Source organism: Rhinatrema bivittatum, chromosome 11, assembly GCF_901001135.1.
Source record: "Rhinatrema bivittatum chromosome 11, aRhiBiv1.1, whole genome shotgun sequence".
In the NCBI taxonomy this organism is placed as follows: Eukaryota; Metazoa; Chordata; class Amphibia; order Gymnophiona; family Rhinatrematidae; genus Rhinatrema; species Rhinatrema bivittatum.
Genome location: NC_042625.1, coordinates 80,142,327 through 80,164,678, shown reverse-complemented (window position 1 = coordinate 80,164,678; position 22,352 = coordinate 80,142,327). Strand labels below are relative to the sequence as shown.

The 22,352-nt window shown below is 46.2% G+C and overlaps 1 protein-coding gene across 2 annotated transcripts; it reads left to right on the top strand.

The window, feature by feature from the left end:
* Positions 1-3,656: 3,656 nt before the first annotated feature.
* Positions 3,657-21,378, top strand: LOC115073132 (galectin-4-like). Of its 2 annotated transcripts, XM_029571328.1 has the most exons (11): positions 3,657-3,812; positions 4,471-4,559; positions 10,066-10,270; positions 12,095-12,235; positions 14,366-14,401; positions 14,853-14,900; positions 16,166-16,207; positions 17,172-17,201; positions 17,652-17,740; positions 20,621-20,786; positions 20,977-21,378. In XM_029571328.1, the coding sequence occupies exons 1-11, from the start codon at positions 3,768-3,770 to the stop codon at positions 21,121-21,123; spliced, it is 1,038 nt and encodes a 345-aa protein (XP_029427188.1). In that variant the 5' UTR covers positions 3,657-3,767; the 3' UTR covers positions 21,124-21,378. The 2 variants fall into 2 exon arrangements, with proteins under 2 accessions (XP_029427188.1, XP_029427189.1); XM_029571329.1 differs by lacking the exon at positions 4,471-4,559 and having other exon boundaries at positions 3,751-3,812; positions 20,977-21,123.
* The last annotated feature ends 974 nt before the right edge of the window (positions 21,379-22,352 follow it).

Sequence of the window (22,352 nt, the reverse complement as noted above, 5' to 3'; positions counted from 1 at the left end):
TGGAGGAATTGATGAAGAATTTGGGCAAAATTAAGGTTCACAAATTGCCTGAAGATAAGCCTAAGGGCAAGAGATTTTTTCAGACTCTCTTTCAGAATACTAGAAGGTCTTGCTTGGCAAAAGGAGCAGCGGGTCCACAGAGGCAATTTGAGCTGTGGCCAGTCTTGGGGTCAGTTCTTTCGGGGAGGCCGTTGACCATTCTGGGACACCTCACGTGGTAGCGCAGTTGGAACTAAGTCTTTTTGCAATGAGGTGAGGCTGGTCAATGCCATCGTTCCTGTTGTAGGAGGTCTCTTAGTGTGGTTTTATGGGGAGTGGCCAAAATTACCAAGGATCAGTGGGTCCTCAGTAAGAGACAGCTACGCATTAGAATTTGCTTGACCCATCCAGGATTTGTTTCTGGTTTCCCCTTACAGTCCCATAGATAAGCAACTGGCTGTTCGGGAGACAATGGACCGGTTGTGGAAGCTAGGAGCAGTATTTCATTTACTTCATCTTTGCAAAGAAGGAAGGGACTTTTCGTCCAATCCTAGATTTAAGAAATGTAAATATGGTGCCCAAAGTGCCGCATTTCCGGATGGAATCCCTGAGGTCGGTGATGGGGGCAGTCTGCAAGAGCACGTTCCTGGCTTCTTTGGACTTGACAGAGGCGTATCTGCACATATCCATTCGCCCAGATCATCAGAGCTTTCTGCAATTCATGGTTCTTGGACAGCATTTTCAGTTTCAGGCTCTTCCCTTTGGGTTAGCCACAGTGATGGTGGTGATAGCAGCGGCGTTGCACCAGGAAGTTCTGGTGCATCCCTAACTAGAGGACTGGCTTATAAGGGCAAAGTCTGAGGACCTTTATTGTCAGTTGGTTGAGAAAGTGATGCACACTCTCGAGTCACTTGGTTCCCTCGCAGACCCTGGAGTATCTGGGGGCAAGGTGTTTTTCACGGAGGAGTGGGTTCTGAAGCTTCAGGGCCAAGTTAGTAGGTTGTTGGGGTTGTCGATGCCCAGAGTCTGGGATTATTTGCAGGTTCTGGGTTTGATGGCTTCAACCCTGGAATTGGTGCCGTGGGCATTCGCTCATATGAGGCCTTTGCAGAGAGCTCTTTTGTCTCATTGGAACCCACTCTCAGAGGAGTTTCACCTTCGTTTGCCACTCGAGGGTGTTGGCAGGGACAGTCTTGTCATGGTGGCTTCCAAGTCCCAGTCTCACTCGGAGTGTCAAGTTGGAGATCCTGGATTGCCAGTCTATCTGGTTGGGGGATGGTGTGTCAGCAACAGTCCATACAAGGCTGTTGGTCCGCAATGGAGGCTTTCTATTTTATCAGTCGGTTAGAGACCAGGACAGTGTGTTTAGCATTACTGGCCTTTCTGCCATTAGAACCCTTCACCGACCAATCTTTGACTATCAGACAACGTGATAACGGTGGCCTACATCAATCGGCAGAGAGGAACCAAGAGTCAGGCAGTGGCTCAGGAGGCTCAAGAATGTATTCTCTGGCTGATTTCTGCGGGGGGGGGGGCTAAGAATTTGCACCTGCTGGTGGGGAGAGTTTGTCCATCTTGGAATCTTAATCTCGTTCTCTAGAGGTTTGTGTGAGGCACCTTTTGAATCTCTCGGAGAGCGACGCTTAAAGATTTGACTCTTAAGGTCTATTTTCTGGTGGCCATTTGTTCAGCTAGGAAAATCCCTGCCACTAGATTTTAATGATGGGGTGGGGGGTAATTTTCAAAGTGAGCTCTGTGAGTAAAAAGTGTTTACTGGCATAAATCAACTGTCTGAAAATAGCCGTCCACAGTGCTGGTGGAAATATGCCTATGCTTGTCGCCATTTTGAAAGGAGGCATACCCGGGGGGTGCATACTTAGGGCGGGGGAAGTAAAATATGAGGTCACGTCGTATTTTCATATCTGTGTGGCTGCTTTCCCAGCAAACTTCTACCTGCGCACAAAGCAGGCACAAGTGTCCTTGGCAATTTTCAAAGGGAAACTCCTCACCTGCTTTTCCTTTGAAAGTTGATGCAAAGACTGGCTAAAAAGTGCCTATGGGCCTTGCAACAATGTAGGTGGCTTGGATATTGCCCTTTAACTGTGTCTGTAACTATTTCTCTGTTTTTGTCTTGGTGCTGACTTTTTTTTTTTTTTTTCCCATTGTTCTGCCTCTCCCATCCCTTGCCCAAAAAGTTTCCATGGGCACTCATGGCACATCTTCTGCCCAGCGACTCCATTTCCTGCAGCATCAGGAAGGGAGGCAAAACAATCCACTGAAAAAAAAAATTGCATAAGCCAAACCTTATGAGGGAAAAATGTTATGGGACTTTTGCCCGAAAATGATAAACTTAAGACTTGCTTGAAAGATCCACCTTTCTGTTGCATTACTTTTGCCTTGGGAATTTTTTTTCCCTTTTTTAAATTAAAGTAAATTATAAATTTATAACGCCTTGAACAGACCATGTACGCTTTCAAAACCATGCAAGCAAACCTCCTTGCCAGCTTTTTACCCCCTTTTTTTTTCACCCCCAAACATAAAGCTGGCCCTTAACTGAAAGATGTCTTGGCTGAGGGATTCCATGGACCGCGCCCACGCTAGCGTGCTGAATGACAAAAGCCTGAGATAAGATTTATTTGCAGAGCTGGCGCCTTGTACCTTGGACCTTTCCACTCCGTGGAGCCCTAGCACCTCTCCCTTCTGGGCAAACAGCAGCTTTCCCAACATACAAATAACGTGCCTGAAAGAAAAAAAACCCCAGCATTTTGCACACTTTTTTCCAGGGTGAGGGGGATTCAGGAGGCTTCAGAGAAGGGTGACTTGCACGCCCCTCATTAAATGTCCTCTAGAAACCCTAAAAACATGGCTGTTTCGCAGTCTACATTGACATTCATACTTCTGATCATCCTAACACCCAATCGAACTTTCAACCAAATCCACAAAAGAAATTGTTTCCATCCAGCACCAACCCCTCCTCTCTCAAAATGACTCTTTCCTGGACCAGAAAAGTGTTTAACCTCTGTTTAATATCCATCCTGTTATACATATACCTATTTTTCACAATTGTTAAAGAGAATTACAGTTTAAATCTTGTAAACCATTATGATGGCTTCACCGAATGACAGTATATAAAACTCAACAAACAAATAAAACAAGAAACCTGTAGCCTCAGCTCCCCTCTTTTCTGCTAAGTTCTTAAATGTATTTATTTGTGCTTATTGCATCAAAAGGTGCACTCCATAACACAGTAGGGAAGGCAGAAGAAGCTAAAGCCAGAAGCCATTTGCTGCATCTTAACTCGATTGCAAATTAAAGTTTTTTATATGCAATCCTGAACACAGAAAAACACTTATGTTGCTGTTTTCTCCTGCATCCCACTCGACTGCAGTCTCAAGTGGGTGGCATTTCTTTCAATGGGATTTGGACTTTTAAGGGGATGCAGCATCCCCCAGAGTTTATCTTAAGCCAGAAGAAAAGCGGTAGGGGTGGAAGGGTCTGATTAGGATGTGGTTTTAGTTTATAGAATGGGGTTAACCAGTAAGTTTTCCCAGGTGGGGGGGGGGATACATTTGTACACCCCTTAGCCCTCTCCAAATAATGAACCTTTCAAAAGCATCTCCTAAAATGAAATTCTAAAGGAAGGGTGGAGATTTGAAAGTAAGGCAGGAGATTTTCAGGGATCGGGTGAAGAGGGTGAGAGGTCAGCTGGGTGGCAAGATAAGAAGCAGATATAAGGAGCCTGCACTCCTCAGCAGGCTTTTCCCTTGCTGCCTTACCACTGATCAAGCATGACCTATGTTCCAGCACCGGGATACCAGCCTGTCTATAATCCAGTGAGTATGAACTGCCCAGGGGCTGCTTATGAACGAATTCAACTCCCAGCTTGATCAGGCCAGTGGCAGGGGGGGGGAACCCATTGTCAATCTTCTGGGTTTTCTAATGCTGAGGTCTTCTCCAAGAATTGATTTTGGGGGTGATCCATGATATAGCTTACATTAAAAAAAAAAAAAAACAAACCAGCAAATGTAGTAGTTGCAGATTGAGATATTGTGCATTTATTAAATTTGCTTCTTACAAATGTAAATAATTAAATCCTTTGAATAGTTTTCGGAAGTCATGGAAAGCAAAGGGTGAAGAAGTTGGCCGATAGAGAAGAGCAAGATGCAGATTCTTTGGCACAACCTCAGTGCATGGGGTAGAGGGAGGAAAGGAGCAGGGACAGTTTTGTAACATTGTAGAGTCTTAGAAATATGAGAAGTTTTGATTGTGCGAGTGTATAATAATAGAAATGTGAGATGTATACTGCCTTACAAATGGAATCCGTGTGTGCTTTTCCAAGTACAGCACTTTAAGACCCACACAAAGGCTGGATGCATGGGGTATATGTTCTCACATTACAACCAGATGTGCAAAGCATTCTTCCCACAGACACAAGATAGGAAAAAGCCATTTGTACATCTGCCCCTAACACTCTCGCTCTCTCACTTTCAGCCCATCCCTTTCAGTAACCCAATCTATGGCGGGCTGCGGCCTGGGATGTCTGTGTATATTCAGGGCACTGTTCCAAAACATATGAAGAGGTAAGAACAACTTACGATTCTGTAGGATGTTCAGGGCTGATGCTACTTGTTTTACTGCCTGGTGCAAATGTTCACTGTGCTTCCCCCTTCATGCCCCTCCTACACACACACATAATATAAATATATTTCAGAAACCATGTCCTTCCCACCTGTGAAAGCAGAAAGGGTGATGTACAGACTGGGGAAGTGTCACTGTACACTTCCCAGGCTCGGGCCACATAGAAAGAGAAGCAGCTCCAGCCAACCATTCAGTGTAGATATCTGGCAGCAGGGGCTCGTGCACTCTCAGTGCCCTGCACAAAGTGGGGCAAAAATAGGAGCAGGAGCGCAGATAGCCACATCTCTCTCACTGCTCCTGCTGTGCAAACCCAGTGTGCATGACTTCGTGGTGCCTGCCCCCGTGTGCCCACAACCACAGGGAGGTGGGAGGGCTCCCCTTCCAAAATGCCAGGAACTCTAGAACAGAAGATTCAGACAGAAGCACACAGCCTCCACGTAGTCCAGCCAAAAAATGGAAGCGCAGTAGAAGTATTAGGGAGCCTGCGAGGTGATAATAGGAAAGCAGCAGAAGGCCAGCACATTCTAAGGCAGCAGCAGCAGTGGCCTCGGCGATCGGAGGAGCTACAGTGGGTGTGGCAGGATAAAGCCCTTTTGGCTTGGCTGTGTGCTGCTATCTGCCCCCCCCCCAGAGTTGCTGCCCCATGCAAATACACAGTTTGCATAGTGGGTCATGTCAGCCCCGAGAACATTTTCAACTTGATGCAGTTTTTCTATGCAAGAACAGCCCTCCTCCACCCGACCTTCCACCTCGGCCTGAGGCTGTTTTCTCCTAGATGTTTTGTAACCATTTACAGTTTCGTCTAGCACAGTGAATGTTTCATACCAAAAGGAAATGGTCATCTCTCCATAGCAACTATACACCCTTCTTTCTAAATTCCTGTCTCCAGGCTCAGTACAGCAACTAAAGACACCGCGGCAGTTTTTTAGGTCTCCTCCTTTGTCACCATCATAAGAACATAAGAAATTGCCATGCTGGGTCAGACCAAGGGTCCATCAAGCCCAGCATCCTGTTTCCAACAGAGGCCAAAATCAGGCCACAAGAACCTGGCAATTACCCAAACACTAAGAAGAACCCATGCTACTGATGCAATTAATAGCAGTGGCTATTCCCTAAGTAAACTTGATTAATAGCCATGAATGGACTTCTTCTCCAAGAACTTATCCAAACATTTTTTGAACCCAGCTACACTAACTGCACTAACCACATCCTCTGGCAACAAATTCCAGAGTTTTATTGTGCGTTGAGTGAAAAAGAATTTTCTCTGATTAGTCTTAAATGTGCTACTTGCTAACTTCATGGAATGCCCCCTAGTCCTTCTATTATTCGAAAGTGTAAATAACCGAGTCACATCTACTCGTTCAAGACCTCTCATGATCTTAAAGACCTCTATCATATCCCCCCTCAGCCGTCTCTTCTCCAAGCTGAACAGCCCTAACCTCTTCAGCCTTTCCTCATAGGGGAGCTGTTCCATCCCCTTTATCATTTTGGTTGCCCTTCTCTGTACCTTCTCCATCGCAATTATATCTTTTTTTGAGATGCAGCAACCAGAATTGAACACAGTATTCAAGGTGCGGTCTCACCATGGAGCGATACAGAGGCATTATGACATTTTCTGTTCTATTAACCATTCCCTTCCTAATAATTCCTAACATTCTATTTGCTCTTTTGACTGCTGCAGCACACCGAGCCGACAATTTTAAAGTATTATCCACTATGATGCCTAGATCTTTTTCCTGGGTGGTAGCTCCTAATATGGAACCTAACATCGTGTAACTACAGCAAGGGTTATTTTTCCCTATATGCAACACCTTGCACAGGCACTGTGTCTCTTTTTCTTCTGTTAGGGCTCTCCAGGACTGGGTAGGATTGTAATGCTAGATATGCTTTGTGACAAAATATTAGAGCAACATATTTGTAAAATCCCTCCCACTTCTTACCTAAAATCTTCTTTGGTAAGTATCATCTAATCCAGTTTGATTTATAAATTTTCTGTCTAAAATGCCCTAAGCAGTGTACAAAAATAACATAAAAGGTACAATGCAGCACATAACACAATTACATACAAAATACCACACACTTAACACTATTTAATAAAATTAAAACATGACTAATGTATAAAGTAAAATAAATTCAACACATAATGAGGAAAAATTTCCTTTTTTTCCCCCTTTTTAACCTTCTTTTAAAAAAGATTTCATTAATAACAGCCTAGGGCCTATCTCATAAAATGATTGCAGAAATAGAAATTCTACCCTTAGAGTAGAATAATATACAAGCCTGGTGCAATAACTAGGACTTCACCTGCCTTCTAAATACTGGAAAATCAGAAGTAAAATGAATGGCGCAAAATATGCTTTAAAGAAAAAAGGCTCTCTGATTAGTACATGTTAAACTTATCTCACATAATAGGGGTATAACTAATAATCTATCATTTGAGGAGCTGAAAGAATGAACTGGCTTACACGGAATCAGCTGAGAGCTAATATATAGGCAGGAGGCAGGCCATGTACTACGTTAAACGCTATCACCAGAACTTTAGATTTCAGCTGAGCCTCAATCAACAACCAGTGCAGAGTACAGAAAACAAGTGATATCCTCTCCCCCACAGCTGACCCTTCTCAAAAACTATGCCACCATATTTTGATTCAATTGTAAACATCTTACTAGATTCTTTCTGGTAACTCTTTTAACAAAGAATTCCAGTAATCAAAAGTGAGGAACGCAAATGCCTGGATCAAAAAAGCAAACCCTAGTTGTTCAAGAAAAGGAGAAAGATGAGTCCCAGAGAAAACCTAAACTACAAACCTGAGAGCAGACTGGCAAAGCTATCCTATCCGACATTACTTGGAGAATGTTCCAATGTGGCCTATAGTAAGAGCAAACTGCTGTACACATGTTAAAACATATATTGATTGGTTATTAAAGGTAATGGGTGTGGATTATGCAGATGACTGATAATAGCAGACCCCAGACCCTTTATAAGCTGATGCACACGTTAAGAACTCTGAGCAGATTTTAAACAGACTTTGTACACCTTTGTTTGTACTATTTTTTCTCTGTATTTTTCTGCTCCTAGATGAATTCTCCGCCTTCCTCTACTTACTTATCTGTATTAATAAACCTCTTTCTTTATTACCGTCTGAAGCTGGTATTCATTCTGTAATTAGATAGAGGGGAAGCCCCTCTTTTAACAGTAGGTATAGCCTGAAGTAACCATCAGGCCTGAGAACAGGCACACACATACACACAGTTCCTGTTCATACCCCCAGATCAGGCCAGACAAGTGGGTTTTGCATCCCTACCGGCAGATGGAGGCAGAGAATAAAAACTTTTCAAGCTACTTAACCGAGAGTGCTACCTGCAGTTCTTCAATATTTCTCTGTCTCCAGCAGATGGTAGAGGTGGAAACCTGCAATCTGGAGTTTAGAAAGTAAAATAAAATAAATGAAGGAGAAGAGAGAGCACGACAGATTTTGTGGGAGCTCTTTGATGTGTTAGGTTAGGTTCCTTCGTGGGCCATCCCTCAGGTAAAGTAGAGGGGCGGCTTTAAAGGATCTCTCCTTCTTGTGATTTGTTCGGCTAGGCAGATTTCGGAGCTCAGGCCTTATCATGCAGAGATCCTTTCCTACGGATTTTGGACAACAGGGTATCAGTGCGTATGAAGGAGCTTCTCTTATTGGATGTTTGTCAGACTCTGTTGCAACATCTTAAGGTCACCAATGATTTTCTGAGGTCGGATCATCTTTTTGTTTTGTTCAGTGGAGCAAAGAAACGATGTAAAGCTTCTAAGAGCGCGATTGCGAGATGGTTGAAGGAAGCAGTTTTTTTCGGCCTGTCTCTGTAAGGGTCGATCTGTTCCAGAGGGCTTGAAGGCACATTCTATTAGGACGCAGGCAGCGTCCTGGGCGGATTGTAAGCTGGTATCTCCACAGGAGATTTGTCAGGCGGTTTCATGGTCTTCCCTGCACACTTTTAACAAATGTTACCGCCTGGATGTTCTGGCATCAGAAGAAGAGACGTTGGGAGAAAGTGTGTTACAAGCAGGTCTTTCAGATTCCTGCCCAGTGTAGGGGGGCTTGGGTACATCTCATTTGTCTGGACTGATCTGGGATATGAACAGGAAAGGAAAAATTAGTTCTTACCTGCTAATTTTCATTCCTGAAATACCACAGATCAGTCCAGAGGCTCATCCCTTTTGATTTTTGAAAGACCTTCCCCGCTACTGGATGCTGATAATGCTGTATTTGCAAAGACTGAATATATGTTAAACAGGTAGGGTTGGAAGTTTTCATTGCCCTTGTTGGGGTTCCAGGTTTGTGGGGGGCTCCAACTCTGATTCTCTGCTCACCCCAGATGGAAATCATTTGGGTTTGGGGGTGTAGACATCTTGGCTTGGGTACAGGTCAATACTGAGGGACTGCAGGTGGCACTGTCAGTTAAGTAGCAGTGCCTGAGAAGTTTTCATTCTCTGCCCCGCCTGCTAGTAGGGATGCAAAACCCACTTCTCTCATTTCTCTGGACCTGATCTGTGGTATTCCAGGAACGAAAATTAGCAGGTAAGACCCAATTTACCTCAATGTTGAAAAAGAAAATACTCTTGGGCAACATTGTTCCTACTGTATTGGAAAGATGGTTCCTATTTAGAAGGTTCTTCAGGTCCTCCAAATTTGCCAGAAAGTAGCATAGTCTTTCGACGTTCTAAGGAAAGTGGTATGGTATTCCAATGTTGATGGCATCCACCATGCAATTGTACTAATCAGTAAAGGAAGGAGGTTTATCCACTAACCAGTTTCGTAGGATTCACTTTTTGACCAACAAAAATGCATTTATTATTTTAAATAAACCCTCTGATTTATTTTGAAACTGAAAAGTAGGTCCCACCATCTTTTTAAAACCAGTGTCTCATGTATTTTGCCATTACTATCACTGGATTCCGGGGTATAATAATATTTTTAAATTCATCTTTCTTAGTGTTGCTCAAGGCAGCCTAACAACTTTATTAGAATTCAGGCAGAGCAAGTTCCTTCCCCAAAGAGCTTACATTCTGAATGGGAACCCAAGGCAGGCAACGTGAAATAAGGTGAATTGCTCAAAGTCACAAGCAGTGGCAGTGAGGGAAGTCGTTTCCCTGGTTCTCAGCCGATTGCACTCACCAGGAGGCCCCTGGCTTTCTGCTTGCTCTGCTGCTTGGTGTTGCCTTTCACTTTAAATTTTCCATCTCGAAGCCTTCTGGCATTTCTGGTCCCGATTCTGCAAATGTAGTCACCGGGCTGCGCGTCCTAGAATGCATTACAAATAGATGGAAGGCAGCAGGTCCCGTGTGCTGTCGGCTTGACCGCTTATTGGGGAAAGGTTACTGTGATGAGCCAGAGCACAGCCTCCTGGTAAATGTGCCCACCCATGTCTCCATCTTTCCTCTTTATTTTATTTTTTTTTTTTTTGCAGATTTCACGTGAATTTTGCTTGTGGACAGTACGATGGAGCTGACATCGCATTCCATTTTAACCCTCGTTTCGATGGACGTGACAAGGTGGTGTTCAACAGTTTTGAAGGGGGCTCCTGGTGCTCAGAAGAACAGAAGAAAGATATGCCTTTTCAGAAAGGAGAGCATTTTGAACTCGTCTTCCTCATTAATAGTAACTTCTATCAGGTAAAGGCAGGGGGCAGGGTGAGGAGAGACAGTTTGGTTGGTTGGCCCAGTGGCAAAGGGCTGTGTGCTGATAATGAGGCGGGACCCTGGGCTCGGACCCCGGCTCGGGCGTAAATTCAACCCAAGCAGCTCCTGCGGTGCAGGGGGGGACCTGGTGATCTTTCCGCTTAGGAGCTGCTGATCAGGGTCAGCACCACGCAGACATCTTTCAGCAGCAGCGGTAAGGGAAAGAAAGAGCGAGCCAGCACGGGGCCTGTATGCTCGTGCATGCTCACGGGCCCGGCTGTAGCTTGCCTCCCCTGCACAGGTTCATGCGCTGTCCACCACCGCTGAATGTCCCAGGGTCCTGACCCTGGTCAGCAGCTCTGTTTCAGGTTCCCTTTGTGTGGTCTGAGACTAGGCAGGTGAGGGGAAGGCTAGATAAGGACTGGGTGGGAGGAAGAGACTGGGGAAGGGGGGATGCGGCACAGGCAGGAGGGGATAGAAGGGGAAGAGGACCCGGGAAGGGAAGACTTTTCCTCTCCTCCTGAAACCTCAGAGGTGCCCTCAACTCCAGTTCTTACACATTCCACGCTGGGGCGTGTGTGGAAGGCAAACGTCTCCAAAAGCTTTGCTTAGAGCCCTGGAAATGTTCTTGTTCCACGGATGCTGATGGGCCAATGCAATAAAGTACACCCAGCAGCCTAGCGCACAGGTTTACGGGCTAGACCGGCACCCAATGCAATGAGGAGATTAGCGCGTCCAAAACGTGTCCCAGACAAATGCATAGGCGATAGCACTCTTCACGTGTAAATTCCATGTAGATGAGGCTATTAGCTATTACCCCCTGAAGTGTGCCCAACACACACTTTTTAACATAGCAAATTTAACTCCAGCTCCAAGATGGCGTAAAGTCAATCCTTGAGTCAGGGGCTCGGGAGAAATTTAAAAAATAGTCCTCTCTGGTTCCTCCTACCCCGAATCTTTGTGACACAAATTTACTGCTTGCAGGGTTGAAAAATAAATGTATACTGGCTTGATTTAAAAAAAGCAATAAACAAAAACTCTGGATGCACAACTTAGACACACAGAGCAAGGGGCACTTAGCTCTAGGCGTCTTCAGCAGCCTCAGCAAAATCGTCCAGAAGAAGCGGGATAAGCAGGCGCTCATATTGTGTGCCCGGTGCATCTGAGTGCTAGGGATGCACAATTCTCCCCAGCGCGTCCTTCTTTTTACACAGCCCCTCATTTAAATACTGTATCGGGCGCCCAGGGGATGTGGCTGCGTGCGCATTAGGAAAGCAGGCGCTCAATTCGAGCGCCCTTCTCAAACACGCGTCTTATTGCATCGGCCCTTAAGTCTTTTAGAATGCAAATTGGGGTTTTTTTTGTGTGCCTCAATGTGAAGACCATGTAGAAAAATGGTGAAGACTTGGGTCTTCAGTCTTTTGTGGTGTTAGTCTACTTTGGCCTTATCTGCTAGGATTAGCTGAGTTTGTGGGGTTTTTTTTTTATTAAGATAAAATCAGCTGTTTTTATTTATTTATTTATGTGATTGTCTTGACCATTGACCCTAATCTGATATTTTGACAATGCAGGCCGCTGCCAGTATATTATTGAAAGCGTTATATGCTGTGAAAGGAAAGAAGACAATGCATTCATTAAGGTTGCATTGCATCTCTGTTTGTTCTGGACGATGGCAAGGAATGGAGCGAGAAACGAAGGTTCCATAGCTCTGCTAAAACACATTCGCACCCCAGTGTCTTCCTAGCCTTTCATTTCTTTGGAACCAAGAGGGCCTGCCCGAGTCTGTCTGATTAGAAGACGTTTCCTTTCCCCTCCCAGGTGAATGTGAACGGGGCTCCTTTCTACGAGTTCAGCCATCGCATCCCCTTGGAGCGAGTGGAGAGTCTGCATGTGGATGGAGAGGTCACCATTCAGTCTGTTAACATCATTGGCGGCGGATTCCAAGGTGGCATGGGAGGGGTAAGTCACTTGACCCTTTCCCTCCATCTCAGGAGTTCTGCAAAGCGCTTCTTGCAGTTCCTGGTCTATGTGCGCCGATCAGATAGGAGTGAGCGGTGCCTTGGCAGGGTAATGTGTAGGGCTCCATGCTGGAATAGGTCAGGATTGAGGTGTATTGACAGTGCTGTGGATGGGAGGGGGTCTCAGTACTGGAATAGCACGGGGTGGGGGGGGGGGGGGAGTGTAACTGTGGTTCAGAGTATTGATGTGTTGGCAGAATTGTGCGTGAGGTTCCTCGTACTGGAATAGCAGGACAAGGTGAGGTGCATTGGCTGTGAGTGTGTGGAGAGGGGGAGGGGTCTCAGTAGTGGAATAGCTGGGAGGGGGGGGGGGGGGGCTGCAGATCAGGATTGAGGTAATACGCAGTAACTAACAGAATAAATGATGGCAGAAAAAGACCACATTCCCTGTACGTACCCGGATCAGTCCAGACTCCTGGGTTTTGCCTCCCCTCCAGCAGATGGAGACAGAGAAGTTTAACGGACTCCGTCCTATACCCCTGAGGTGCCACCTAGAGTCTGTCAGTATTACATTTTTTTCTCTGTCTCCAGCAGATGGTGGAGGTGCAAAACCTTTAGTCTGGGTTTAGTGTTAGGTTTTTAGTTTTGTTGGTATTCATTCCTTAGGGAGAGAAAAAAAAAAGAAACTTCTTGATAGATGAACAGTAGGCATTTAGGCTTCTTCTAGAGTCTCCTTTCATTTTGACCAAAACCCTTTAATTTTGGGGACATAAAGTATTTTTGTCATTACCCTCCAGTGATATAAGCCCTCCTGTTACATCTTTCTTTAGCTGTTAATGTTGTATTCACACATTTTTGCATTTCTGGAACACACTGTATGAATAGGGAAGGAGTTTCTGATGACAAACAGTGCCTGACTTACGTAGTTCCATCAAAATGGGAAGTGATAATGGATAAGGAAGAGGAACTTTCAGAATCATTAAACAGAACATAATGTCACCAGACGGGAGAGCACAAAGTGGACTGGAAATGCGTGCCACCCCCGATTCTCTTCTAAAGATGAGAATATTTATGGTTTCTTAAAATAACTAACTGGAGGTGAGTCAGGACAGCTAAGGTTTCTGTGCTCCAGGCCCAAGGGACCATTGAGGTTCATACTCGGACACAGTCTGGATAGCAAAGTTAACCAGATAAACCTATCCGGCTATTTAACAGTGCAGCCGCACTGGCTAACTTTAGGGCAGCTCGTTGGCCAGCTAAATTATGCAGCTAACTGAATATCCGAGATAGCTAGGTAACTTAGCCAGGTAACTCAGCTCCTCCCAGTCACACCCTCAGAATGCCCCTAACTTATCTGGCCAAATTTTAGTCAGATAGAAATGTAATCCAGCTAGAATTTAGATGGATATTAGGGATGTGCATTCATTTCCTCCGAATTGGTGGTACATGTGTACCTCGCCGATTTTATAGGACACGCGGGAAAATGGAGAGTATATCTCATTATTAAAAATACACGCATACTCTCCTATAAAGTGAGCGAGTTACACACGGACTGCCGATTCAGAGGAAACAAATGCACATCCCTACTGGATATGTGCCAAATATAACGTCTGAACTGTCCGGCAAAGTACTTCTGAATTTGTACCATTATGATTCACTTATTACCTGAGTTAATCAATATCCCATTCAATATCATTAGATGTAATCCTAGGCTGGATCCTGTGTGGTGACCAGGAGTAAGGGGCATTGCTGGTTCACATTTCCAGGTCTGGCGCGCGTGTCTTCTCATGTAAGGCGGGGGTTTCTTTCTAATTAGCTAGATCCCGCTTGTGTGTGTTATGGGGCACCGTATGTCGAGGACACCAGGGGATGTGAGAAAGCTTAGCTTATCAATGGCATGTTACAGCTCCTCACTGCGCTGCATGGGTGCAATCTCTACAGATGATCCTTATCGCTGGCTGGCTAGTTAAAGCAGATTATCTGTATCACGCCATACAATCGGGGCTTATCACAAGCATCACCAATAAACGGCTGCAAGCTGACATCCTGCAGATGCTGTCTGAGCACTTTGTTTCCTTTTCATGTTTTAAGGATGTGCAGGATTAATGTAATACTTTTTTGCTTTTCTCAGGGTATGGTGCCAACGCCTTCATACCCAGGCATGCCTGTAAGTAGCTCAATAAGAGTTCTTTCATTGTGCATTCGGCCCACCCAATCTGTGTATTTGTACCATGGTCTTCCCCCATCCTCTGCCTTGTGCCTCTGCCATGCTTGCTTGAATTCTGCCACTGCTTTTGCTCCCTAAAACCTCCACTCGATGTCCAGGTGTCCACCACTGTCCCTGAAAAACTGTTTTGGGGTTTTGTTTTGGTTTTTTTCACATTCCTTTTCCACTTTCTGCCATCCAGGTTCATGTCATAACTCTCCCACCTTGACCTTGAGCTTTCAGTACTATGGAAAAAGCCCTCTTCTGGTACTTTTATCGAAACCGGCCAGCTATTTAAATGTTTGTGTCCCAGCTTCTCTGTTCTCTGGGAGAGGGTTTGGGAACCTCTGCACTTTCAGTTGGGCTCAGCGCTGTGACTTCTACATTTCATTCTCTGTGTGTGTCTTTCCAGGGTATGATGCCAGTTCCCAATCCCAACTACCCATCTGGAAATCCCCCTGTAAGTACTGTGGGGGAGGAAAGAAAGGAGCTTTTTTTTTCCCCCCCCTACATTAATTGTATTGTAAACCGCCTCCACTGTCAGGTCCCGGCCCAATTCGCAGTATATTAAAAACTTTTAAATAAATAATAAAATAATTTCAATGTCTGGTGTTACAATAGACGGAGTTTTAAAAGCATCCTGTGCCATCCCCACACCCAGCTAGATGGTGAGAGACCAGCGTGACCACACAGCTCCTAGTCACAAGGGACAGGCTGAGTCAGTTCCTGGGTTTAGAGAGAGAAAGTCAAGTTTGGGGAACAATCCAGGACCTGCTCATCCTGTCCCTTTTGCCTGGTCATCCCAGGGAAGACGCAGCTGGGGAGGGGTTAGGGTTGAGGAGTGAATAGCACTTAGAAGGAAAGGATTAGGGGGGGGATGGGTGCTCATTAAGAAGAGGGTACATGGAAGGCTATAGGGTTCCTATCTGTACTGGACACAACATTCTCAGGATATAAAAGCTTCCTTCTTGCAGCCCCTACAGTCGCATCTGAATAAGGGACCCGGGTGGTCTGAGCCTTCGTTGGTGTGTTGATCCCACCGAAATGTCTCGCAGCCTCCGCAGACTCGAGTTTCTTCTGCAGCACCAGTGCAGCTGCTAGAGCCCTGCACCCCTGTGGCCTTGCACGGCTGTTGCATCTGCACGTTGAGAGGATTCTGCACAAAACACACCGAGACGGTTTTGTGGCTCCCCTGTCTTTTGAAGTCCGTGTTCTCTGGGGGCTGGAGCACATAAGCCTTGCATCTTAGGCAGCAGGACAAATCATTCTTCTGCGCTCAATGCCAGGTCAGGATACTGGTGCCTGGGGAAGGGGGAACAGGTTCAGTTCATCCCCCACTTGCCCCACACAATAATTCCATTGCCTGAGGTCCCCAACACAATGTCTCTTGGACATTTTTAGGGACAAATTTCAACAGGCTGTCCAGCATCACAATACACAGGCCAGGAGTGCTGGGTGGCCTCTCATTTTCAGAGAGAGAGAGCCCGGATGGTTTCTCTTTAAACACGAACTAGCCTAAAATACTCACACAAAAGCTGCCTGCTATGGGGAAATGGGTGCTACATGTATTACTTTACTACCTCCCCCCAACTTAAATATAACCTGGGAATGCCTCTGTCACCCGGGGAAAAGAATACGCACAAGAGGGCCAGTTAAAGATAAATTAGTTTGTCCTGGTAAATTGCTTTGAGAATTGGGCTCATAATTCTGTGTCTGTTTTTCTAGGGTGTGATGCCGCTTCCCAACTACCCATCTGGAAACCTCCCTGTACGTATTGGGTGGGTGGGAGGGGAAGAGCCGATTTTTCTGTGCTTATATGAGTGTATGCTGCTGCAAGAGACAGCATTGTAAGCGCATCCTATGCCAGCAGGCGCTTGGCTAGGTGGTGGGAGAACAGCGAGCCTGCACGGCTCCCAGTCACAAGGTACAGGCTCATCCCGCCTTGTGGTTTTTCCCTCAATGCATGCATGGAGATGTAGTTCTGAGAAAAGCCGGAATCACAGCCCCCTGCATGCAACCGAACAAGACCAAGAGGGGCTCAGCCTGGCCTGTTTGATTGCTAGCTGCATGGTCGCCCTGTAGCAGAGGCGAATTGGCCTATCGGAGGATCGGGCATCCCCCGGTGGGCCGGTCACGCCAGTCACGTGGTCTGCCGAGCGTGGCCGTGACAGAGCCGTGCTCGGCAGACCATGTGGTATCTCCTGGGCGGCGAATCCCTGGGCCGGTCTTCATCGGGAATCTGCTGCTGCCCTATAGAATGCACAACTGGGGGGGGGGGGGGGGGGATAAGGATGCATTGGAGGGTGGAGGGCACTTGGAAGAAGAGAAACACAGCTGCCCAGGAGATTGGAGGGTAATGGTGTGCAGGGTTCACGCATTGTATCTCCAGAATGAATTAAGAGTCTCATTGCATCTGAAGCTGGCCTATTGGAACTGAGCAAATCAAACAAATTATGAATGTCTATGGAAAGGGAAGTAAATATTTGTTTATTTATTTATGTAGCCATAGCTCACGCCTTTTCGTTAGTGACTTGAGTTACATTCAAGTAGTGTAGGTGTTTCCATGTCCCCAAAGGGTTTACGATCTAAGTTTGTAGCTGAGGCAAATGGAGGGTGATGGGGAGTGGCAGCAGGATTTGAACCGAGGCTGGGGGAGGAACCCCAGGATCACAGCCCTCTTTCTCCTCACAGGGACAGGTCAACTAATGATAGTTTTTGTCTTCACACACAGATGATGACTGAGCCAACTTACTATAATCCGGTGAGTTCATATCCCGTTCACAAACCTGAAGTTTGTGTTAGGGGGCAGAACTGGTACAACAAGGCCTGCCCCACCGGTAGAGGGGGGAGGGGGAAACAGCTTGGTACAGGTTAATCCCACCCCGACATGCCATCCTTTTGTGTATTGACAAGCCTGTAGCAACAGCTCACATGTCCCTTGTCAGCACTCCCCAGCAGTGGATCGTTTATTATCTCAACGCTTGTAAAGCATCCTAAACCAGCACCTTCCTAGTTTTCCCGTTTTCAAATCATCCATGCTATTTCCCCCATGGGGGGAACAGTGGAGAGTGCTGTGCGCAGCGGGAGGCGGAAAGGTAGACTTTTTCTAGAGTCGCCGGAGAGAGCAGAACCCTTAATTTCCTTTGCGCCCCAGCGTTTCATCGGACATGGGACGAGCACCTTTAAACCTCTCTCATTCTCTGACTTTCAGCCTGTTCCCTACTACGGCAACGTTTCTGGCGGGATGAGCCCAAAGCGGACTGTCATCATTCGGGGATTTATTCCTCAGGGCGCCAACAGGTACACACGCCACGTCGCAACCACGGTCTGGCTTGGGTTACTGTGGCGGCTGCTCCGCACTTCTCTCCCACTTTTTCCACAGCTTGAGCCAAAGTGGTTTGCAGCAAAGAAATGATACTATGGGAATAAGTATTAATCGTGAGCCGCTGCTTTTCAGCTGACTACGAAAAAGGTTGAGCTTGCTAAGAAGTTTATGAAGCTGGAGTCTACAAGGCGTGCCGACTTTAAAACGTGCGAGCATCCCTTTACAAAGGCTGAGCTCACATTTTAACTTTGGGCCAGGGGAGTGATCTCTATGTGCAGAATCCCCGATTTCCTAGCGTTGTAGCCAAATGGACTCAGGACCCAATGGGTTTATGCTCCCCTGCCAGCAGATGGAGACGGAGTCAGGTTTCAAAGCTGACATCACCCTACATACACTCCTGCAGTGACCTCAGCCCTTCAGTATTTCTCCGTCTCCAGCAGATGCGAACATTCTTTCCCTATGGGGATCGCTGTACCTTTTGGAGGAGAAGAAATTATATTTTTAAATTGGGGAAAAGATTGAGCCCCGCTCTCCTGCGGTGATACCTAAAGGTTCCTCCCCCAGTTGAGAATTCCTGAGGTGATTTCCAAGATCCCTCGGAGGTGTGCCTTGGTCCCGTAGCCAGTTCCTGGCATGGACTTTGCTGCTGAAGCAGCTGAAAGGCAGTGGGTGCAGGAAGCCGAGCAGGGCGGTGACGGCCAAAGCCCTCCCCCCTCCCCTCCCACAGCCGGAGACCATCTCTGTACTCAGCCGGTAAGCGCTGAGCCCAGGTAAGTAAAAAAGAAAAAAAAAAGAAGAGTATTTCCTCCTGATTCAAAGACGGAGGGGTTTCGGTAAGACTTACTCTGGTCTCTTTGCTCGGCGTGCCGTACTGACGTCATTCCCGATCCTGTTGGGGTAAGGGGAAGTGGGCTTCCGAGTGGGTTGAGCAGCCCTCCCGGTGGGCTAGGCCTCATTTTAGGCTTGGTTGGCATAGTGTGTGGTAGTCCGCAGCAGCGCTATCTTGCACGCATCTTTGTGCGTGCCATATTGCCCTCCATAATATCGCATGTACATATGTGCACAACCTACTAAGCACTGAATACAGCTAAAGCTGGGTGCACGGGCTGTGCATGTGCCTCGCCGCGTCCCACCTAGGCGCCTGAAATCGGTGCATAAAATTTTAAGCAGGAGCCGACCTAACACACAATTACTGCCGCCAATGGCTCCGGCAACCAAGAAACATAAGCACCTTTCTCTCTGCGCTGCTTGTCACATTAAGCCTTCACAGTCTGACCTGGATTCCAACGTATGTCAGCAATGTGAGGAAGCCCAGGGAGAGTTGGCCTTCCCAGACTTTGCTAAGCCCGGCTCCTCCCATTCAAAGGATGGGTTAGCTACAGCCAAATCTGAGTAACCCCCGTGACTGAGTTCTCCATAGGAGAGGGAAATTCAGCAGCACCTACCACAGTACCTTCTGGGCTAGGCATGGGCCCAGCTGCCTTCTTTTGGGTGGAATTTTTCCAGGGCCTTCAGGCCTTTTGTACAGGCGCAGTCTGCTGCCTCTCTTGACCCTGTCCGGACTGAACCTCAGCCAGTAAGCCCTCCCTCTCCCAATCCTATCAGCAGACCTTGAGGCATGCCTTGCCTCACCAAGGATATGCTTGGCAGGGACCCGCATGGCATGGACGAAGAGGAGGATAAGGATTCCTTGGAAGATGGGGAAATTCCCCCTGGCTTAGAACCACATCAGACCATGTTACAGTTTTTCCATAGAGACGAATTGCCAGCCCTGGTTTTTCAGACGCTGAAGAAGCTGGGAGTTCCTGGGGCGGACTCTGTGATGGAACCAAAGAAGAACCCCATTCTGATTTTCCTATGGAAAGTAGATTTCCCTACTGGAAAGTAGAAAACTCTTTCTACTTTCCAGTATTGGAAGCCATCCAGGAGTTAATTGGCCTGGAATGGAATGCGCAGAAGCAAGTTTTAAAGGGGCAAGCGTTAGAAGCTCGGGTATTTGCATTTCCCTAATGTGGATGCGCTGGTCTGTGCTGTCTCTAAGGATGGCCTCCTTCCGTCTATCATGCGAATCCTTTAATTGGGATAGTTGTTCGCTTAAACAAGCCTTTGATGCAGAAGCAGTGACCTTACAGACTGCTTATTGTTGTGCCCTGGTAGCTTGTTCATGCCTACTCTTTATCAAAAACCCCTCCAAACGTCTCTGAATCGGGAGGTGAATATTCTTCTTCTTTTTTTTTTTTTTTTAACAACCTGGGCTCAGCGCTTACTGGCTGAGAATAGAGACGGTCTCCGGCTGCGGGGTGAGAGGGCTTTGGCCGTCACCGCTGTGCTCGGCTTACTGCACCCGATCCCTTTCAGTTGCTTAAGCAGCAAAGTCCATACCGGGAACAGGCTACCGGACCAAGGCACACCTCTGATGGATCTTGGAAATCACCTCAGGAATTCTCAACTCGGGGAGGGACCTTTAGGTATCACTGCAGGAGAGTGGGGCTCAATTTTTTCTCCAATTTAATTGTAGAATTTCTCCTTCCAAAAAGTAAAGCAATCCCCATAGGAAGAGGTACATCCACCATCTGCTGGAGATGGAGAAATACTGAAGGGCTGAGGTCACTGCAGCTTTGTATGTAGGGTGACATCATCTTTGAAATCTGACTCCATCTCCATTTGCTGGCAGGGGGGCATAAACCCATTGGTCCTGAGTCCTTCTGGCTACACGCTAGAAAACAATCTTTGCTGGAAAAGTTTGGACAATGGTAACGGCACTAATCCCCACGCCTTGCAGCTATTTTGCTGTTCTTAGTTTTTTCCCCCTTCCTGTGATATTTTCTAAGATGATTATTTCTATCTTTTTGCAGGTTCCATGTAAATTTTAAGGTGAGCTACTCCGGGGATGTTGCTCTGCACATTAACCCTCGGATGACCGAGTGTGTCGTCGTGAGGAACAGCTTCCTGAATGGAGCATGGGGCCCAGAGGAGAGAGACTTGCCTAACAATCCCTTTAGGCCTGGCGAGTACTTTGATGTAAGAAGCTCTCTTAAATTGTAGAAAAAACAAACAAGAATTCATGCTAACATCTTTCATTCATCTTTGGTCTCATCACTCACTGTGTATGTCTTCCTGCCTTTCCCTCTCTTCTGTGGGCTTCTTTCTGTTTTCCGTTCTTTCCGACCTTTGCCGGTATTAATTGGTACCGCCTAACCTCTCTCCCCAGTTGTCCGTGCGCTGTGGTAATTATCGCTTCAAGGTGTTCATGAATGGACAGCATCTCTTTAACTATGAGCATCGCTTCCGGAATTTCCAGCAAATAGATGCCATCGAGGTGGACGGGAATGTTGTCCTTTCGTACGTTCAGTTATAAGTCCTACCGGTCATCCCAGGTGCTATTCCCCCTTTCCCTCTTCCACCACCAGCTCTGTATGAAAAAAAAAAAGTCCTAGTTTCTATTTCTTTTAGCACAGTTGTTGATCTTCTGTAATAGGATACCTCCTTCAGTCTTTTGGTTCTTCATGACTTTGCTCCAGAATCTTGTACCATGCACTCTAAACTGTGTCTCTCTGAACTACCTACTGCAATCTTAGGCAGTTCTTAAAAATAAATAAATAAATACTGTTAAGGAAGGCTTTCTAGTCTTGATTGATTAATCAAGATGAGCATGGTGCTTATAACTTCATGCTTTCCCTGTACAGCTGTCCTTGATGGAAACTACTTTAGAATTTCATCAGAAATGTAATTGCACTTTGATCAGTACCACACCATTAGATCAATATATATCACTAGCACATATCTAATGCCCGTTGGAACGAGCTAGTTAATACTTAAGTGCCTCTCTTAGAAAGTTACCAATTCAACAAATAGTTTTCCCCATTTGTGAAATTATATTTGCAGAGTTTGTAAATTTTTTAAATGTATAATTAAGTTTTCCTCAACTTTATGGACAGGTTGGCAGAGCATTGTGGGTAATTTGCAGACCAGAGTCACTGGGTGTCTGTTTCCTTGTATCTTTTTACTGTCAGTGCATGACGTGCATCATCTCGATAGGGCCGAGGGCTAATGGGGTTTGAGATCTCCCTTTTTCACTGCTATTCACGCATGAAGGCTAATTTCACAGTCCCACTGTCGCTCCTTGTGACCTTGGGCAAGTTACGTTATCCTCCATTGCCTCAGGTACAAACTTAGATTGTAAGCCCTCTGGGGATAGGGAAATACCTACAGTACCTGAATGTAATCCACTTTGAAGTGCTGAAAAAAGTGCGAAAAGCGGAATATAAATAAATTAAAAAATCTTTAAATCTTCTCATAAACTGAAAACTAGTCAGGAAGAGAGAGTGAGGCCACTGACCAGGTATGGTATGGTATACAGTTTGTCTGGAGGAATCAGGCAGACTGGATGGGCCTAAGGTCTTTATCTGCCACCCTTGCAATAATTCTGATGACTTTTGCCACAGCAAAAAAACTTTAGCCAGAGAAAGAATTTTCACAAGTCTTAACAGTCCCAAAAGTAAAGCTCCGTGCAGTAATATCAATCACCGCAGCCTAAAGGAGGCAACTTCGTGCTTTGCATTCACCATTCGCTACGCCATGACCATG

Excerpts from the sequence above, each read along its gene's own strand:
- LOC115073132 (XM_029571328.1), top strand. The coding sequence starts at position 3,768 with ATGACCTATGTTCCAGCACCGGGATACCAGCCTGTCTATAATCCA. Across the intron at positions 14,402-14,852 it reads CTTCATACCCAGGCATGCCT|GGTATGATGCCAGTTCCCAA; the intron begins GTAAGTAGCTCA and ends GTGTCTTTCCAG. Across the intron at positions 16,208-17,171 it reads ACCCATCTGGAAACCTCCCT|ATGATGACTGAGCCAACTTA; the intron begins GTACGTATTGGG and ends CTTCACACACAG.